This window comes from Archocentrus centrarchus, chromosome 23 (genome assembly GCF_007364275.1).
Source record: "Archocentrus centrarchus isolate MPI-CPG fArcCen1 chromosome 23, fArcCen1, whole genome shotgun sequence".
In the NCBI taxonomy this organism is placed as follows: Eukaryota; Metazoa; Chordata; class Actinopteri; order Cichliformes; family Cichlidae; genus Archocentrus; species Archocentrus centrarchus.
In genome coordinates, this window is record NC_044368.1 from 3,110,902 (window position 1) to 3,126,765 (window position 15,864).

General features: G+C 44.6%; 1 protein-coding gene and 1 long non-coding RNA gene across 2 annotated transcripts; one reads left to right on the forward strand and one right to left on the reverse strand.

Moving 5' to 3' along the window:
* The first annotated feature begins 1,000 nt into the window (after positions 1 to 1,000).
* Positions 1,001 to 13,895, forward strand: dclre1c (DNA cross-link repair 1C, PSO2 homolog (S. cerevisiae)). The gene is made up of 15 exons (XM_030720524.1): positions 1,001 to 1,511; positions 1,615 to 1,666; positions 2,339 to 2,423; positions 2,512 to 2,571; positions 2,688 to 2,743; positions 3,127 to 3,228; positions 3,340 to 3,412; positions 4,113 to 4,253; positions 5,381 to 5,482; positions 5,746 to 5,882; positions 5,966 to 6,020; positions 10,736 to 10,824; positions 11,031 to 11,128; positions 11,431 to 11,505; positions 12,459 to 13,895. Exons 1-15 carry the CDS (start codon positions 1,403 to 1,405, stop codon positions 13,148 to 13,150), a joined length of 1,926 nt encoding a protein of 641 aa, XP_030576384.1. The 5' UTR covers positions 1,001 to 1,402; the 3' UTR covers positions 13,151 to 13,895.
* Positions 10,353 to 15,808, reverse strand: LOC115773666 (uncharacterized). The gene is made up of 4 exons (XR_004019111.1): positions 14,943 to 15,808; positions 14,781 to 14,833; positions 11,793 to 13,126; positions 10,353 to 10,479 (listed from the first exon to the last, which is right to left on the reverse strand). It is a non-coding gene; the product is annotated as an uncharacterized LOC115773666 (long non-coding RNA).
* Positions 15,809 to 15,864: the final 56 nt, after the last annotated feature.

A 15,864-nucleotide genomic window follows, 5' to 3' on the forward strand; every position in this document is an offset into this window, starting at 1 on the left:
ACTCTCACATAAAAAGGGCCTTTCTTATACTTCTTACACAAGCATTATTAGCTATAAACCAGCAGCACAACTGATTGTTTGATACTTAAACTGGTTTCTCCAACTGCTTTCTTGCTGTCATGTAAATTAAACCCCAGTTATTTTCATATTTATCAGCTCTGATGGTCTGCAGGCGTACATTAGAAAACTGCAGTCAGTGCTGCATCATTGGGGCTAATTTGAAGCACAAATGAATTGTCTTTGGTAATAATCCAATTAAAAATAGTTAAAAATTATCCAAACAAAAAGTGAAGAAACACCCGCTGTGACTTTATGTCCAAAGCTGCTGTGTACTGTGTCAATGGGATGTTAAATAAAGTTGAACCAGGGTGGAGCGAATCACACCTGAGACCACAGTTTGAATCCTGCATGCATGTGCCAGTACGATGCCTTATTATATTTGCTCACACCCGTTCTCTGACTCGTTTCCTACATTTCCAGCCCTGTGGTCTGCGTCCTTTGGCTCAGCACATGGACTTTATCTCAGAGTTATCAGCAGTATAGAACGTGGCAGTCAAAGATGTCACAGAAATGCTGCAGGCCGATGTCACCAAAAGGACAAAGCACCAGGGTTCAAGTCCATACAAACCAGTTATTTATTGGATTTTACTGGAATACAAACTATACTTTAAACACTTTATTATTGGGTGAATATAATAAACACTAATATTTAATCACACTAAATGACTCATTTATTTTATATAACTAAGTGCTGTCTATTGATTTACATGTTTTAAATAAATTGCTTTAAAAGCCAATGACGTTTATATGTTCACTTCTCAAGTTAAGAATTAAGAATTATTATTGTTAAACTGACTGTATATATTACTATATATGGTAATGCTGTTCATATTGTACTGTAATTTTGCCAAATAAAGATTAAAACAAACAAACAAAAAAAAAAACAGCGCTCTTTGGTTGCCTGGTAACTAATGAATATTCTTCTTCTGTGTTGGAGGGCAGCGGTCATAAACTTCCTTTAGATGGCGCTAAAGTATATGCTATGTTAATGCTGAAAGTAACGTTGAGAAAACAGACTCTGAGATAGGGATTGAGAGATTATATTGATGTTAATTAAAAAACTGAAGCATCTTAAACTCACATTAATGAAATATCGCGAGATAAGGGTTTGCTAAAGCTATGAACATAGGCGTTTACGTTGAAAGTGGGTGGCGGCATAGACATATATACCTATAGGTGGCGGTATTGCCCCCTAAGTGCTCTAAAAAGAAACGAAGAAGAAGAAAAGCTCGATTCCGTGGGCGGGACAAACAAACACCGGGTCAGGAACCAAACATGCCGCATTCGCTAAATAATCAGTTTGAATAAGTTCAGGAGATTGAACAACAGCTTCGAGCTAAAGATGAGTTCCTTCGCGGGTCGAATGAAGGAGTACCCCACCATTTCTCTGGACCGCTTCGACAGGGAGAACCTGCACGCCCGGGCTTATTTCCTCTCCCACTGTCACAAAGGTGAGCCTGACGCCTATTGGCGTCACTAAGGTAGTCATTAAAATGGTAAATGTTACCTGTGTGGCCTCCTGATCTCAGGTCTCCTCCCTGCTTCACTGAACAGATCACATGAAGGGGCTGAAGGGACCGCTGCTGAGGAGGAAGCTGCAGTTCAGGTGAAGATAGTTTGAGTGCTTTTAAACTGAACGTGATGCTGAAATGTTTGGTCTCAGTTTTTCCTGCATCTGCAAAACAATAGTAATTAATAAAAACTAATAAATCAGCAAGAAGTCATCACGACCTCTGCTTTTACCGGTTACTGGTGTGTTGGTGATTCAAACTGGGGAAAGATTTGGGCTCAGATACCTTCTTACTGGCTCTGCCCTCCACTGGGAAAATGTGCTCTTCAGTTTCCATAATAATGAGAATATAAGCAGAACAGTTTCCATCCAGCCATCATGGCTAATCAGGGGCTTTTAATGATTTCTTTGAACTGTGCTTCTTATAGGCTGGAATTATTGTACAGCACATCTTTAATGACTTCAAGAGCTGGGTGTGCATGTTTGAGTTTATTTGGGATTTTCTCTAATCCACGCAGGGTCAGAAGAATACACACAGGCCCAAATACATACACACATCCCCACTGATATTTGGTTAAATGTCCCTGACCAAGTTGCTCCTCAACATGTAACCAGACCCTTTGGTAGTCATCAACAAGCTTCTGGCATAATTCTGGCTGGATGTTAAACCGCTCTTCACAATTTTTCTTGCTCTCAAACTCCTGAATCGGTTCTCAGATCCTGAAATTAAAACCTTTGATGAGTCGTAACTCCGTTTGTTGTTTGCAGTCGTACCGTCAGGCTTTACTGCTCCTTCGTGACCAAAGAGCTGCTGCTGAACAATCCCAAGTACGCTTTCTGGGAGGAATACATCGTGAGTGCCTCTCCCTGCTGCCCTCGGATTACTCAGCCTTTAAATAGAAGATTTCTAATGTGAGTTCTCTCTCCCAATGAGTGTTCAGGTTCCTCTTGAGCTGGAAAGCCCGACTCAGATTTCTCTCGTGGACGAGGCATCAGGGGAGGTATTCAGTTTGAGTCCGACTGTCTGTCGGTGTCACCTGTCAGTCTCGAATGTTGAACTAATCAACATCAGGCGTATTGGAGTGTGCTGTTTTTAACCCTGTTTTCTTCGGGACAGAAAGAAGACGTTGTGGTGACGTTGCTTCCTGCCGGTCACTGTCCCGGCTCCGTCATGTGAGTTAAATCTTTCCTAAGTTCTCCTTGATTTTGACTCTTCCCATAGGCCAACTGTTCCCAAACCTTCAGTCACAGCTCAGATCATCACACCAGTGGAAAATGTATCATTTTCTTTGTGTTTTCATTGATTATTTTAATCTTCTGATGTTGAAGCTGATTCTTCATCACTAATGATGAGATAAGATTCAGGATCAAACAGAAGTCAGAACAGGAAGAATGATAGTAACCCCATGGTTACACCAGGAGAACTCAATAATGTCAATCATTTAATTATTGTAGAAGGGAACGCAGTGGAAAAGGGAACAAAATGAATTCTGGATAATAAAGTAGTTTTTAGTTTTGTTTCACTGCAAATAAAATCAGTCAAATCTATTTTGCAGGTTCCTGTTTGAGGGTTCCGGGGGAACCGTGTTGTACACGGGAGACTTCAGGCTGCCTGTCGGAGACGCATCCAGGATGGAGCATCTGCACTCCGGCAGCAGGTCGGTCACTGAGGAACATCATCATCTGTCGTCTTTGAGCTGCTTACACGAGCATCAAACGTGGGTTTGGTTTGTTTCGAGTCTTTGAGCTCACCTGTGCGTCCTTCACAGGGTCAAAGACATTCAGAGCATCTACCTGGACTCCACCTTCTACGACCCGCGCTTCTATCAGATACCGGCCCGGGTACGTGTTCGTTTTCAGTCACGTTTACTCTCTGTGACACTCCTGTAATAATAAGATTATTTACAATTTACAGATAGAAACGGGTGCCAGTTTATTAGGTACATCTGGCTCAAAATAATACAGTTTCATTAATCAGTGATTGATTTGAGTGCCATACGTGTTTAATCTGTGCACCTTTATTGATAAAGAAGTCATGAGCTCACTGAGTTTTCCTTCATAAATCTTTATGCATCACTCAGGAAGTAATTAACATGACCGTGAGTCTTAAAGTCATTGAATGAATTAGATTATTGAGACTCTTTTGCTGTGTTGTCTTTGTTTTTGTTATTTAATCATATTAGTGGGTTTAGACCAAAGAACAGAAATCTATCCTGGTGTAAGGGAAGTCATCCTTCAGAGTATTCACACGTCCAAAACTGACAGTTTGAGTTTTAGTTTCTTGCAGGTGTTCCTAATGAAGTGGCAGCTGGCTGTATTTTATAACTCAGGAAGAAAAACTTTAGATTATGGAAGAGTTTAATCTCATGATCAATTACAAGCTTTAGGAACGTGTCAGTAATCACTGATTTTAATTTATATTTGAATGTTTTTTTTGTACAAGCTAATTAAACAGATGTGTGTGTGTGTGTGTGTGTGTGTGTGTGTGTGTGTGTGTGTGTGTGTGTGTGTGTGTGTGTGTGTGTGTGTGTGTCTTTTATAGGAGGTCTGTTTGACCGGCATCTCTGAGCTGGTTGGAAAGTGGATCAGTCAGAGTCCTCATCACGTTGTGTGGCTCAACTGTAAAGCTGCGTATGGATACGAGTACCTGTTTATCAACCTGGGAGACGAGTTCAACACACAGGTGACACACACACACACACACACACACACACACACACACACACACACACACACACACTTATTAACACACATCAATGTAGTTCAGTGAGAGGATTTCTCTTAGGATCGGCCTCGTGGGCCGGGTCATGGTGGGAACAGGTTGAGCTGGGAATTTCCGGCTTTTCCCAGCAACACTTTCCAGCTCCTCCTGAGGAATCCCAGTCTACACAAAATATATAATCTCTCTAGCAGGTCTTGGGTCTGCTGCCCGAAAGAACCTCCAAAGGGACGCATCCTGATCAGATGCCTGAACCACCTCAGTCGGCGCCATTTGTCTCAAACTAGCAGCACCTCTGCTTTGAGTTTCCTGTGGGTGTCTGACCCCCCCGACACACTAACGTGAAACTCATTTCTGTAGCTGAGGCTTTTTGACACAGAGCAGCCTTCCAGCTCAGCTCCTTCTTCACCTCAGCGGTTCAGTACACCGCCCGCATCACTGCTGTACTCATGACCCCTTACTTCCTCTGATTTATTACGGGTTCCCAAACAGGCTGATATGTTGGTGCTGAAAACATTTATAGCTCCACTCGCACAAGCCTGCTGTTACTCGGAGACCTGCAGTGATCTGTTTGTTCTCTGTGACCTTAATCACAGGTGAAGCTGCCATACCTGTGAAATAAGATGCTGCTACAAATTATTTATCCTAATTTCCAAAAATGTAGAGGTACCATACTGTGATTTTTTTTTTTTTTTACTGCACCCTCTTTCCTGCACACGAGTTATGGAAGCAACGTTGGCAGTTTGTTAATGAAAGTTTAAAGGTGTTTTGGGTGTAACTTCAAATTGGTTTGTGTCACTGCACTGCATGGAGGCAAAGTCATAGAAATGGGAAGTTCATCCTGCAGAAGAAGTCAAGTTTGAACCCAAGCTTGTTTAAAAGTAAGAGAGTGTGAGGTGAAGCAGCATTTTCTGAGAATGAGATGATATGGTGGAAAAGCAGCCAGTTCACAGAAAAACAAGGATGGAAACATTGATAACAATCATCATTAACCAGCACGTGCAATGTGAAAACATTTCCTATAAATGTAGGTCCAGTCCAAATGTTACTTCAGATTCGTTTCTGTATGAAAACATTTTTTCCTCCTGCAGATCCACGTCAACAACCTGGCGATGTTCAAGAAGATGCCGGAGATCCTGAGCTACGTGACGACCGACCGCAGGACTCAGATACACGCCTGTCGACACCCAAAGGTCCCGTTTTAGTCTCTCACACACGTGCTCGTGTTTCCTTTAATTCAGAGGTTTAGGTTGATTTTCCTGAACCTTGAATTCCTCTAAAAATGGCTTTATGGTTGGAGCCATTTCTTGTCCCTTAAAAGTGGGGTTTGTTTAAAGGTAGTTCAGCGTTTATGGAAATGAACCTTTTCCACTTTGAATACAACACTGATACCTCGGCCTGCCTTCCTCACCACTTTTTTTTTTTTTTTTATCTGATCTGTGATTTTTGTTTGTAGGACGATGAGTTTTTCCAAGGAAACAGGCTGCCGTGTGGATGCACAGCCGCTGACGGGATGCCTCTTCGCATCATCAGCATCAAACCGTCCACCATGTGGTTTGGAGAAAGAACCAAGAAAACCAACGTTATAATAAAGTGAGAGAAGCTTCATTGTTGCTTGTTATCAGTGAAGTTTGGTTTTTGTGTTCTAATAGTGTCATTTTTATGTGTTTATGCAGAACAGGAGCCAGTTCATACCGAGCCTGCTTCAGCTTCCACTCCTCGTACTCAGAGGTAAGGTCACAATGCATTTCCACTCAGGCAGTACATCAGTTTACTAAAAGATCCTAATCAGAGTGGAGCAGGAACATTTAAATGTCTAGTTGTTGTGCACAAGGGCGTAGGAATGAGTTTACTATTGGGGGGGGCATGTCCCCCTGGTTCCTACACCTATGGTTGTGCACATCTTCCTTTATCAGATATGCAGAAACTGTAGGAAAAATATGTGATACTGGAAACTTTGTTTCCATTTGTAGCCTTTATTGCATGCAGGCAGGTAAATTACGTGATGAAGAATTAGCCTTTTAATTCCAAAAGTGCAGTCCACAAATTTTCAACAGGGACGAGGTCAGGGCTTTTCCAGAAGCTTCCTACTTAGATTATTCATTCCAAAACCAGTTTGCATGCATGGCATCGTTGTCCTGTTGGAACATCCGACTGTGTCCAAGTTTCAGCTGCTGATTTGAGGTGAAGTTGAAGAATGTGGAGGTGGTCCCAGCTGACACAGGGTGAGCAGCAGCGTACAGGACCAACACGCACGCAGACAGACACATTCACTCACGCACGCAGACAGACAGACACATTCACTCACGCACGCAGACAGACAGACACATTCACTCACGCACGCAGACAGACAGACACATTCACTCACGCACGCAGACAGACAGACACATTCACTCACGCACGCAGACAGACAGACACATTCACTCACGCACGCAGACAGACAGACACATTCACTCACGCACGCAGACAGACAGACACATTCACTCACGCACGCAGACAGACAGACACATTCACTCACGCACGCAGACAGACAGACACATTCACTCACGCACGCAGACAGACAGACACATTCACTCACGCACGCAGACAGACAGACACATTCACTCACGCACGCAGACAGACAGACACATTCACTCACTCACTCACTCAGACAGACACATTCACTCACTCACTCACTCAGACAGACACATTCACTCACTCACTCACTCAGACAGACACATTCACTCACTCACTCACTCAGACAGACACATTCACTCACTCACTCACACAGACAGACACATTCACTCACTCACTCACTCACACAGACAGACACATTCACTCACTCACTCACTCAGACAGACACATTCACTCACTCACTCACTCACTCAGACAGACACATTCACTCACTCACTCACTCAGACAGACACATTCACTCACTCACTCAGACAGACAGACACATTCACTCACTCACTCACTCACTCAGACAGACACATTCACTCACTCACTCACTCACTCAGACAGACACATTCACTCACTCACTCACTCACTCACTCAGACAGACACATTCACTCACTCACTCACTCACTCAGACAGACACATTCACTCACTCACTCACTCACACAGACAGACACATTCACTCACTCACTCACTCAGACAGACACATTCACTCACTCACTCACTCACACAGACAGACACATTCACTCACTCACTCACTCAGACAGACAGACACATTCACTCACTCACTCACTCACTCACTCACTCAGACAGACACATTCACTCACTCACTCACTCAGACAGACACATTCACTCACTCACTCACTCACTCAGACAGACACATTCACTCACGCACGCACACAGACAGACACATTCACTCACTCACTCACTCACACACACAGACACATTCACTCACTCACTCACTCACTCAGACAGACACATTCACTCACTCACTCACTCAGACAGACAGACACATTCACTCACTCACTCACTCAGACAGACAGACACATTCACTCACTCACTCACTCACTCAGACAGACACATTCACTCACTCACTCACTCACTCAGACAGACACATTCACTCACTCACTCAGACAGACACATTCACTCACTCACACACTCAGACAGACACATTCACTCACTCACTCACTCACTCAGACAGACACATTCACTCACTCACTCACTCAGACAGACACATTCACTCACTCACTCACTCACTCAGACAGACACATTCACTCACTCACTCACTCACTCAGACAGACACATTCACTCACTCACTCACTCACTCAGACAGACACATTCACTCACTCACTCACTCAGACAGACACATTCACTCACTCACTCACTCACTCAGACAGACACATTCACTCACTCACTCACTCACTCAGACAGACACATTCACTCACTCACTCACTCACTCACTCAGACAGACACATTCACTCACTCACTCACTCAGACACATTCACTCACTCACGCAGACAGACACATTCACTCACTCACGCAGACAGACAGACACATTCACTCACTCACGCAGACAGACAGACACATTCACTCACTCACGCAGACAGACACATTCACTCACGCACGCAGACAGACAGATTCACTCACGCACGCACACAGACAGACAGACAGACACATTCACTCACGCACGCACACAGACAGACACATTCACTCACGCACACAGACAGACAGACACATTCACTCACGCACGCACACAGACAGACAGACAGACACATTCACTCACGCACACAGACAGACAGACACATTCACACCAACACGCATACACACACACCAATTTAGAGTGACCAATTAACCTAACCCCACTAACTGCATGTCTTTGGACTATGGGAGGAAACCCACACACACACACGGGGAGAACATGCAAACTCCACACAGCGACAGGTCTGGGCCAAGGTGGAATCGAACCCAGACCTTCTAGGTGTCATTCATGCTGTGAGGCAGTGGTGCTAACCACCACGCCACCGTGCTGCCCATCCTCCTCTGCGTATTGGTCAGTCCAGTGAGTGCTTTCAGATAAATCCTTTTGATGCTGGCAAAGACAAAATCCCAAATAAATTCAAACTTGTGCATCTAATTCTTGTTTATTTTTTATTTATTTTTTTTGATAGCTTTGCAGTGGAGAGAGACAGGAAAGCATGAGGGGGGGAGGGCACGTGGTGAATGGTGACTGGGTCGGGACTTGAACCTGCGCCATCTATACCGCCACACGCCCACTCAACCACTGAGCCACCCTGGCGCCCATTCTTGTTGTTTTCTTTTAAGTCATTAAAGATGTGCGCTGTACAATCATTCCACCCTGGACCCAGAAGAGTTCAAAGACCTCATTAAAAGCCCCAAATTACCACAGCATTCACGCCCATGAGTGGATGGGAACTTCTGACCACTGCAGCAGCAGTGCTGATGTTGCTAGTTGAAGATTGCTGTTTCAGAGGCTTTCTGTGCCATCTGCATCTTTCAGAAACAATACCAAGCAGTTTAAATTTTCTTCTTTTTCTTATTTTCTGTCAGATGTACACAGTTAAAATGATGGAAGTTCATATTAAACATGGCCAAAGTTTCATATAATTAGATCAGCATATGTACAAGTAATCCTTGAGTCACAGGCTCAGATTTTTTGACTTTTAGCTCTTGATGTCACATTTTTCCTGTTTAAGTACGACTAGTCTGTGTGCAGTTAAAGACAATGAGATTAACTTCATTAGATTTCTCCAAAATAAAGTATTTAAGTTTGTCAAACAAAACAGTCAGTCTTGAAGAATAGAATAGAATGTCTTTATTATACAGAATGTACAATGAGATTTGAGGGCCACTCCTGTTTCAGTGCTGTAGAAAGTCACACTTTCTAAAATATAATGTAGAACTTCTGAAAATATAGAGACAATAAAACAATGTATAAAAATATATACATATAATAATGAAGATGGTGAATATTGCACTAGTGAATGAATACTGGATATTACACATTATAGGAGTGATAGATATTGTTCAGTATGAATAATATAATATTGCACAGAGATGTGGGTGTTGCACAGTTACGGTGGGTGAGTGTGTGAGTTCAGGGTGGTGATTGCTCTGGTGAAGAAACTGTTCTTGAGTCTGTTTGTTCTGGCTTTGATGCACCTGTAGCTCCTGCCAGAGGGCAGCAGGTCAAACAGGTCAAAGCCAGGGTGTGAGCTGTCCTTGATGATGTTCCTGCTCTTCTGATACAGCGGGAGGTGTAGATGTCCATCAGGGAGGGGAGAGGGCAGCCATCGATTCTTTGTGCTGTCTTGACTACCCTCTGAAGCCTCCCCCTGTCTGCCTCAATGCAGCTGCTGGACCATACTGTGATACAGTACATCAGCAGGCTCTCAATGGATGAGCGGTAGAAGGTTTGAGTCCAAGTTGTTCTTCCTGAGGACCCTCAGGAAGTGAAGTCGCTGCTGAGCCTTCTTGATAACAGCTGTGATGTTATCTGACCAAGAGAGATCAGCAGAGATGAAGACACCAAGAAACCTTAAGGTGTGGACCCTCTCCACACGCTCGCCGTTGATGTAGAGGGGGGCTGGGTCAGTCCTGTGCTTCCTGAAGTCGATGATGATCTCTTTGGTTTTCATGGTGTTCAGTACCAGGTTGTTCTCTGAACACCAGGCTGTCAACTTCAGGACCTCCTCTCAGTAGGCTGCCTCATCTCCCCCTGAGAGGAGTCCGAGCTGGCCTAAAAGGGGATAAAACAGCTTGTTTCAGGTGGAGCATGAACTCAGGGGCTGCACCAAGGACCGCTATAAGATAAATAAGGATTATTGTTAACTGTGAATCATGCAAAGCAGGAAGTGAGCAAAATGGGTCCATTCCAAAGGAGTTTGTAACATCATGTTCCCCAGGTTTTAAATCACACACAGGTTTGATTGTTGTGTGTCCTCTGTGTCTGTTTGGTCTCCTTTAAACTTTGCTATGCTCCACTTAATTTTCAGATTAAGGACTTCCTGTCGTACCTCCAGCCGGTGAACATCTACCCCAGTGTTATTCCGATTGGTCAAACACTGACTGAGGTCACACAGATGTGAGTTAACTTTGTTTTGATTGTACAAATTTAAAAATAAAAACAGGAGATTAGATTTGATTTTAAGACATCTAAAAGTAACTTGGTCTTTTAATCATTTTACTGTCACCTTTCAGTGAAACACTGATGAAAAGCCGACACTTTATTCATTTATATAACAATTAAAAAGCAGTTTGATACCACGCTGTCTCTGCATGTTTGATCAGGTTGAAGCTGATGTGCAGGAAGCAGTCTGATGAGGCAGCGTTCATTTACAAACCTCTGGGAGTCCTCAAACGCAACAGGGAGCACCGACCTACTTACGGTAACACAAACACGCTCATAATGACAGGTGCTCTCCACAACAGCACGCGGGCCTGCCTCCGCACTTGTTTACAGATCATGGCTCGCCCCAGTTTGTGCCTCTCATGCGTTGCCTCTCATTCAGCTCACAGAGCCGAGCGTCTGGTTTTTCAGAAAAAAACACGACCGAGGCGACGCCTTTAAAACCATCCAAACAACAAGCAGAAATGTTGTGCGGTGTACTGCAAACATAAACGAGCTAGAAAAATGGAGCTGATGTACAGGACAGTTAAATGAGCCTCTAATTTATGTTTGTGTGTTCAGACTCGGAGAGTGATGATGAGCTGTTTGACGGGCTCGATCTGGGACCAGTGAGGAAGAAGATGGGACTGCAAAAAGGTAACAAGGTGTCCAGCTACACCTGCCAATCAAACAAAGTCTTAATGAATCCCCAGCTTCCCTCAGCTTTACAGAGCTTTATATGGACTTTCAGGAGTCTGGATTCTTACTGCTCTCATATTTAACTGTATTTTTAAGCCTAATACTTTGGTTTATATTCCTGCCGTGCCGTCTGACATTTAATAAAGTTTTATACTCCTGCAAAAATATGAGTGACTTGTATTTAGGAATATAGTGCCTCAGAAAAATTAAAGGGAACACTTCATTATAGAACCATGAAGTCCCACCTTCCTTTAGTGGAACCTGTGCTCAGAGCCCAGCACAGTTTGATTGGCCTTTGCTGCCTCAGATGGCTCACGCTGGATTTGCCACAGAATCTCATCTGTGGAGAGGATGGGGGTGCCAGTGGTGGACCTGCCAGTTCTGGTGCTCCCTGGTGAATGCTGAATGAGTCGCACGGTGCTGGGCTGTTAGCACCGGTCCAACTAAAGGATGTGGGGCCATCGTGCCACCATCAGGGAGTCTGACTTTTGGTCAGAAACATGCACACGATTAGCTGAGCTGCTGGAGTTCATTTTGTAGGGCTCTGGTAGTGTTCCTCCTCACACAAAGGGCCCTGTCCAGCTCTCCTCACGTAACAGCCCATCTCCTGGTATCTCCTGCACACATAGATGTGCTGGAGGAGCTGGACCACCTGTCTAGCCTGAATGGGCTACCAGCAGTGAAGAGGACACCAGCAAATGCACGTGTAGACCCAGCAGGGTTTCTGCTGTACGACAGGTTTGATGTCTTCAGGGGTGCTGCATGTTTCACATAGAAGATCAAATGTTCAGCAACATGAGGAAGTGATGCGATACACTGCAGTATTTTATTGTCCTTATCACTTTGAATTGATCTGAGTACTCCACTGTTACAGCTTGCTAAATTGTGAGTTTTTTTTTTTCTTTTCTTAGAGAAAACTCCTGAAACGACAGCGCCCCCTGTGTGTGTGGAAGAGTCTTTACCGCTGACCATCACCAACACCCAGGCAGCTGGACATAATTATGTCGACTGCACCGAATCCAACGGCGAAGAGGACGATGAGGAGGAGGAGGAATGTGAAGAGGGAAAGGGAGACGTAAACGTGATGGAGGAGGGAGAATGCAAACAGCCGGAGAATGTTTCCTCTCAGGCTCCGAAATGGGAAGACTTCTTCACCACTGAGACGCTGACTGACAGCCAGAACAGCCTCAAGAGCCAATCACAGTCCTGCTGCTCCGAGATGACAGGCTCAGTGACGCCTGAACTCTTCAGTGATGAAGAAGCAGCCCCTGATGGCTTTAGCCTGACGCTGTCTGCCTCTCTGTCCAATCATTCCTCACAGAACATGGACTCGTATTTACCCGACACCCTGATCCTCCAACCAGCGCGGGATGGGCAGGAACAAGGAGACGCAAGGACCAGCGAGACCCAGAAAGAGGAGGTTGATGATGTGTTCATCCAATCAGAGCCAGAGGAGCGGTCAGAGTCTCAGCTGTCGTCAGACTTCGATATTCCCTGCACGCGGGAGTCGAAGGCACCGCGGCCCGATGAGCTGTCCCAGCTGTACAGGAAGCTGGCTTCAGGAGAAGACGTCAGGGCTCTGGATTATCGAAAAGAACATTAGAGGAACATTTTAGAGGAGAAACAGTGGCTCCTAAAAAACTGGACAGGTGCGAGTTAAAGCCAGTGTGAGTGTGCCAGGACTGCACACTCACACTGTGAGCTTTAGGAGACCAAAACAAGCATCTGTCAAACTTTACAGGTCATGAACCTGCAGCTCAGCTTCACTTTATAGCAGAGTTGGTGAGAGTGAACGCCCCTCTTTAAGATCCCTGATACCACACCAGTGCAGGAAGAGGGGGGGTCAGTGTGCACTCAGTCAACAAGCACCATCCACCCTCCACAATGCACAGTGTGTGACTCTTTGACCTACAGCAATAAATCATCTAGCTGGTCATCAGGGACCATGAATTGACAAACATTTAACTTTATACCCTTTAGACCTGTAGTTCTAACATGTTCAGTTTTTGTGTGTAAAAGCGCTCATCTTCATGACCTTTCACCGATAGCTGCGGCTCAGGTGGGATCTGAAATAACTCACATGGTTTCTGCTGTCACATTCCTCCTGCAGACTGAAGCGAGAACCTCCTCCAGCTTCAGCATGACCTCCAAACCACACAGACCTCAGTTTGTTAAACCACACACACTCATTCCTGCACACTTCAAGCCCATTGGTGGATTATTGCACCTGTGCAGGTCACAGCTGGCACTCATTCCTTCTGCTGGCAGTTTGTGGTTTGTTCTGCTTTTCTTCAGCAGACACGTCAAAGCCAAACTTTTGTTCCAAAAACAAATAAAGTATTTATTTTTAACCAAAAAGGAAATGTCCATTATTCAGTACAAACATATGTTTGAGGAGGGGAAAAAAAGCATGTGCGTGTGTGTAATTATTATTATTTTAGTTTATATCTAACAGGCTCCTCTGTGCTCTAGTCTTGGTGAAATTGTAGTTTCTGGTATTATGTAGCAGGTATCTGTGTGGTAAATGGCCTGGTACTTGTACAGTGCTCTTCTGCTCTAATTGAACACTCAAAGGGTTTTTTTACTCATTTACTTCAGTGGATCTGTGTTGAGGCGGACCTGTGGTGGGCACCTTGGTTTGACTCTAGTCTGCCTGTGGAGTTTGCTCCTGTTGGACCTGCATGGATGTCTCCAGGTAATCTGGGTTCCTCCCACCACATGCATGGATCTGGCTAATCTGTGATTCCTAAAATTGGCGGTAGCCATAAATGTGTCGTCTGTCTCTGCGTTAGCCCTGCGACAGCCTGGCGACCTGTCCAGGGTTTACACTCCCTCATGCTGTATGATAGCTGGGATGGGCTTCAGCCCCCCCCCCCCCCCAGCACTGAACTGGATACACAGAAGAAAAAGGGTTGATGCATATTGTCCAAGGATACTTTGACATGCAGACTGGAGGAGCTGGGGATTGAACCACCAACCTGTTGCTCCTGTAGTGGTACGGATATAGCTACTGTACTCTCATCCAAATATCACTTATGGCTCCAAAAAACACGGAGGAGACTGTAATGCTAAAGCTGAAAATGTCCACAAACAGGTGGGTGACCACATCCATCTTTAATATTCAGCTTATGGGGACTGACTTGCTTTTGGAGTCAGCTTCCAGAGGCCAAACTGCAGTTTATGGCACTTTTCTGCAGGGAGCCACAGAGGAAAGATAGCAAAGACAGACTTACCTCATGGTTTCACCATCTTTGATGTCCATCCAGAGTAAAGTGCCTCAAAACATCTGTTTGGAAATCAGAAAAAAAGACCACTCAGAAGAGTTATTAAGTATCCAGTGATATCATCTGTAGGCACTTTAAAAATAATAATAAGGGGGTTAAAAGTGAACATACCAGCTGCTTTTTATGGGGTCCTCGTCTCCTGATGAATTTAGAAATTTAGAAATCATCTCCCTGGACTGGATTTAAGTGACAGCAGGTAACAGCAGCAGGAATAATCAAACTCCATCCATCCTTTAAATATTCGGTGGTGAGCTGATTTGAAGCTGCACTTCTGCATTTATATTTTTATTGATTTAAAGACAAAAAAAGTTCTCTACACAGACCTCACAGACACAGGCGATGTAAAACTCTCCAATGTAATGAACACAGGTAACATGTTCATAAGGTTTACAGTGAACACAGTAAATCGTTTCATCACATCTACGAATTCTTAAGAATTGAAACTTCCAGTAACAAGAAACTACCATCACGATTTGCCCAACAAAGATTTTTGGCATATATTCATATTTTAGAAGCTGAAATAGTTGCTTTAGAAAATAAAACTAACTGCCACATCTGGATCCTGATGTCCTCCACTAAAACTGAGAGGCTTCTTAGCAGAAGAGGGAGGAAAGAGCCGGCAGCAGTGAAGCTGAATGACGGCAGCTTTCCTGCTGAGTTTCATGTCTGTGGTTACTGTGGATGCTCTGAGGGGAGGCCGGTTCACCGACGTCACCTCACAGCAGACGCCGCTCGCCGTCTGTGCCCCCACAGGGCTGAGACAAGAGGCAGCAGGTACTCATTCCCAACAAAGCAAACCTCAGGTGAGCTAAGGTGAGGTCTGCAGAGAACTCACTAAATGTCCTAATCTTGTAGTCCCATCCATTCATTCTCTGCCACTTATCCTGGTCAGGGTGGCTAATCCCAGCTGTCATAGGGTGAGAGGCAGGGTACACCTTGTACAGGTCACCAGCCTGTCGCAGGGCTAACACAGAGAAACAAACACACACCTGTGGGCAATTTAGAGTGACCAATTAACCTAACCCCAGTAACT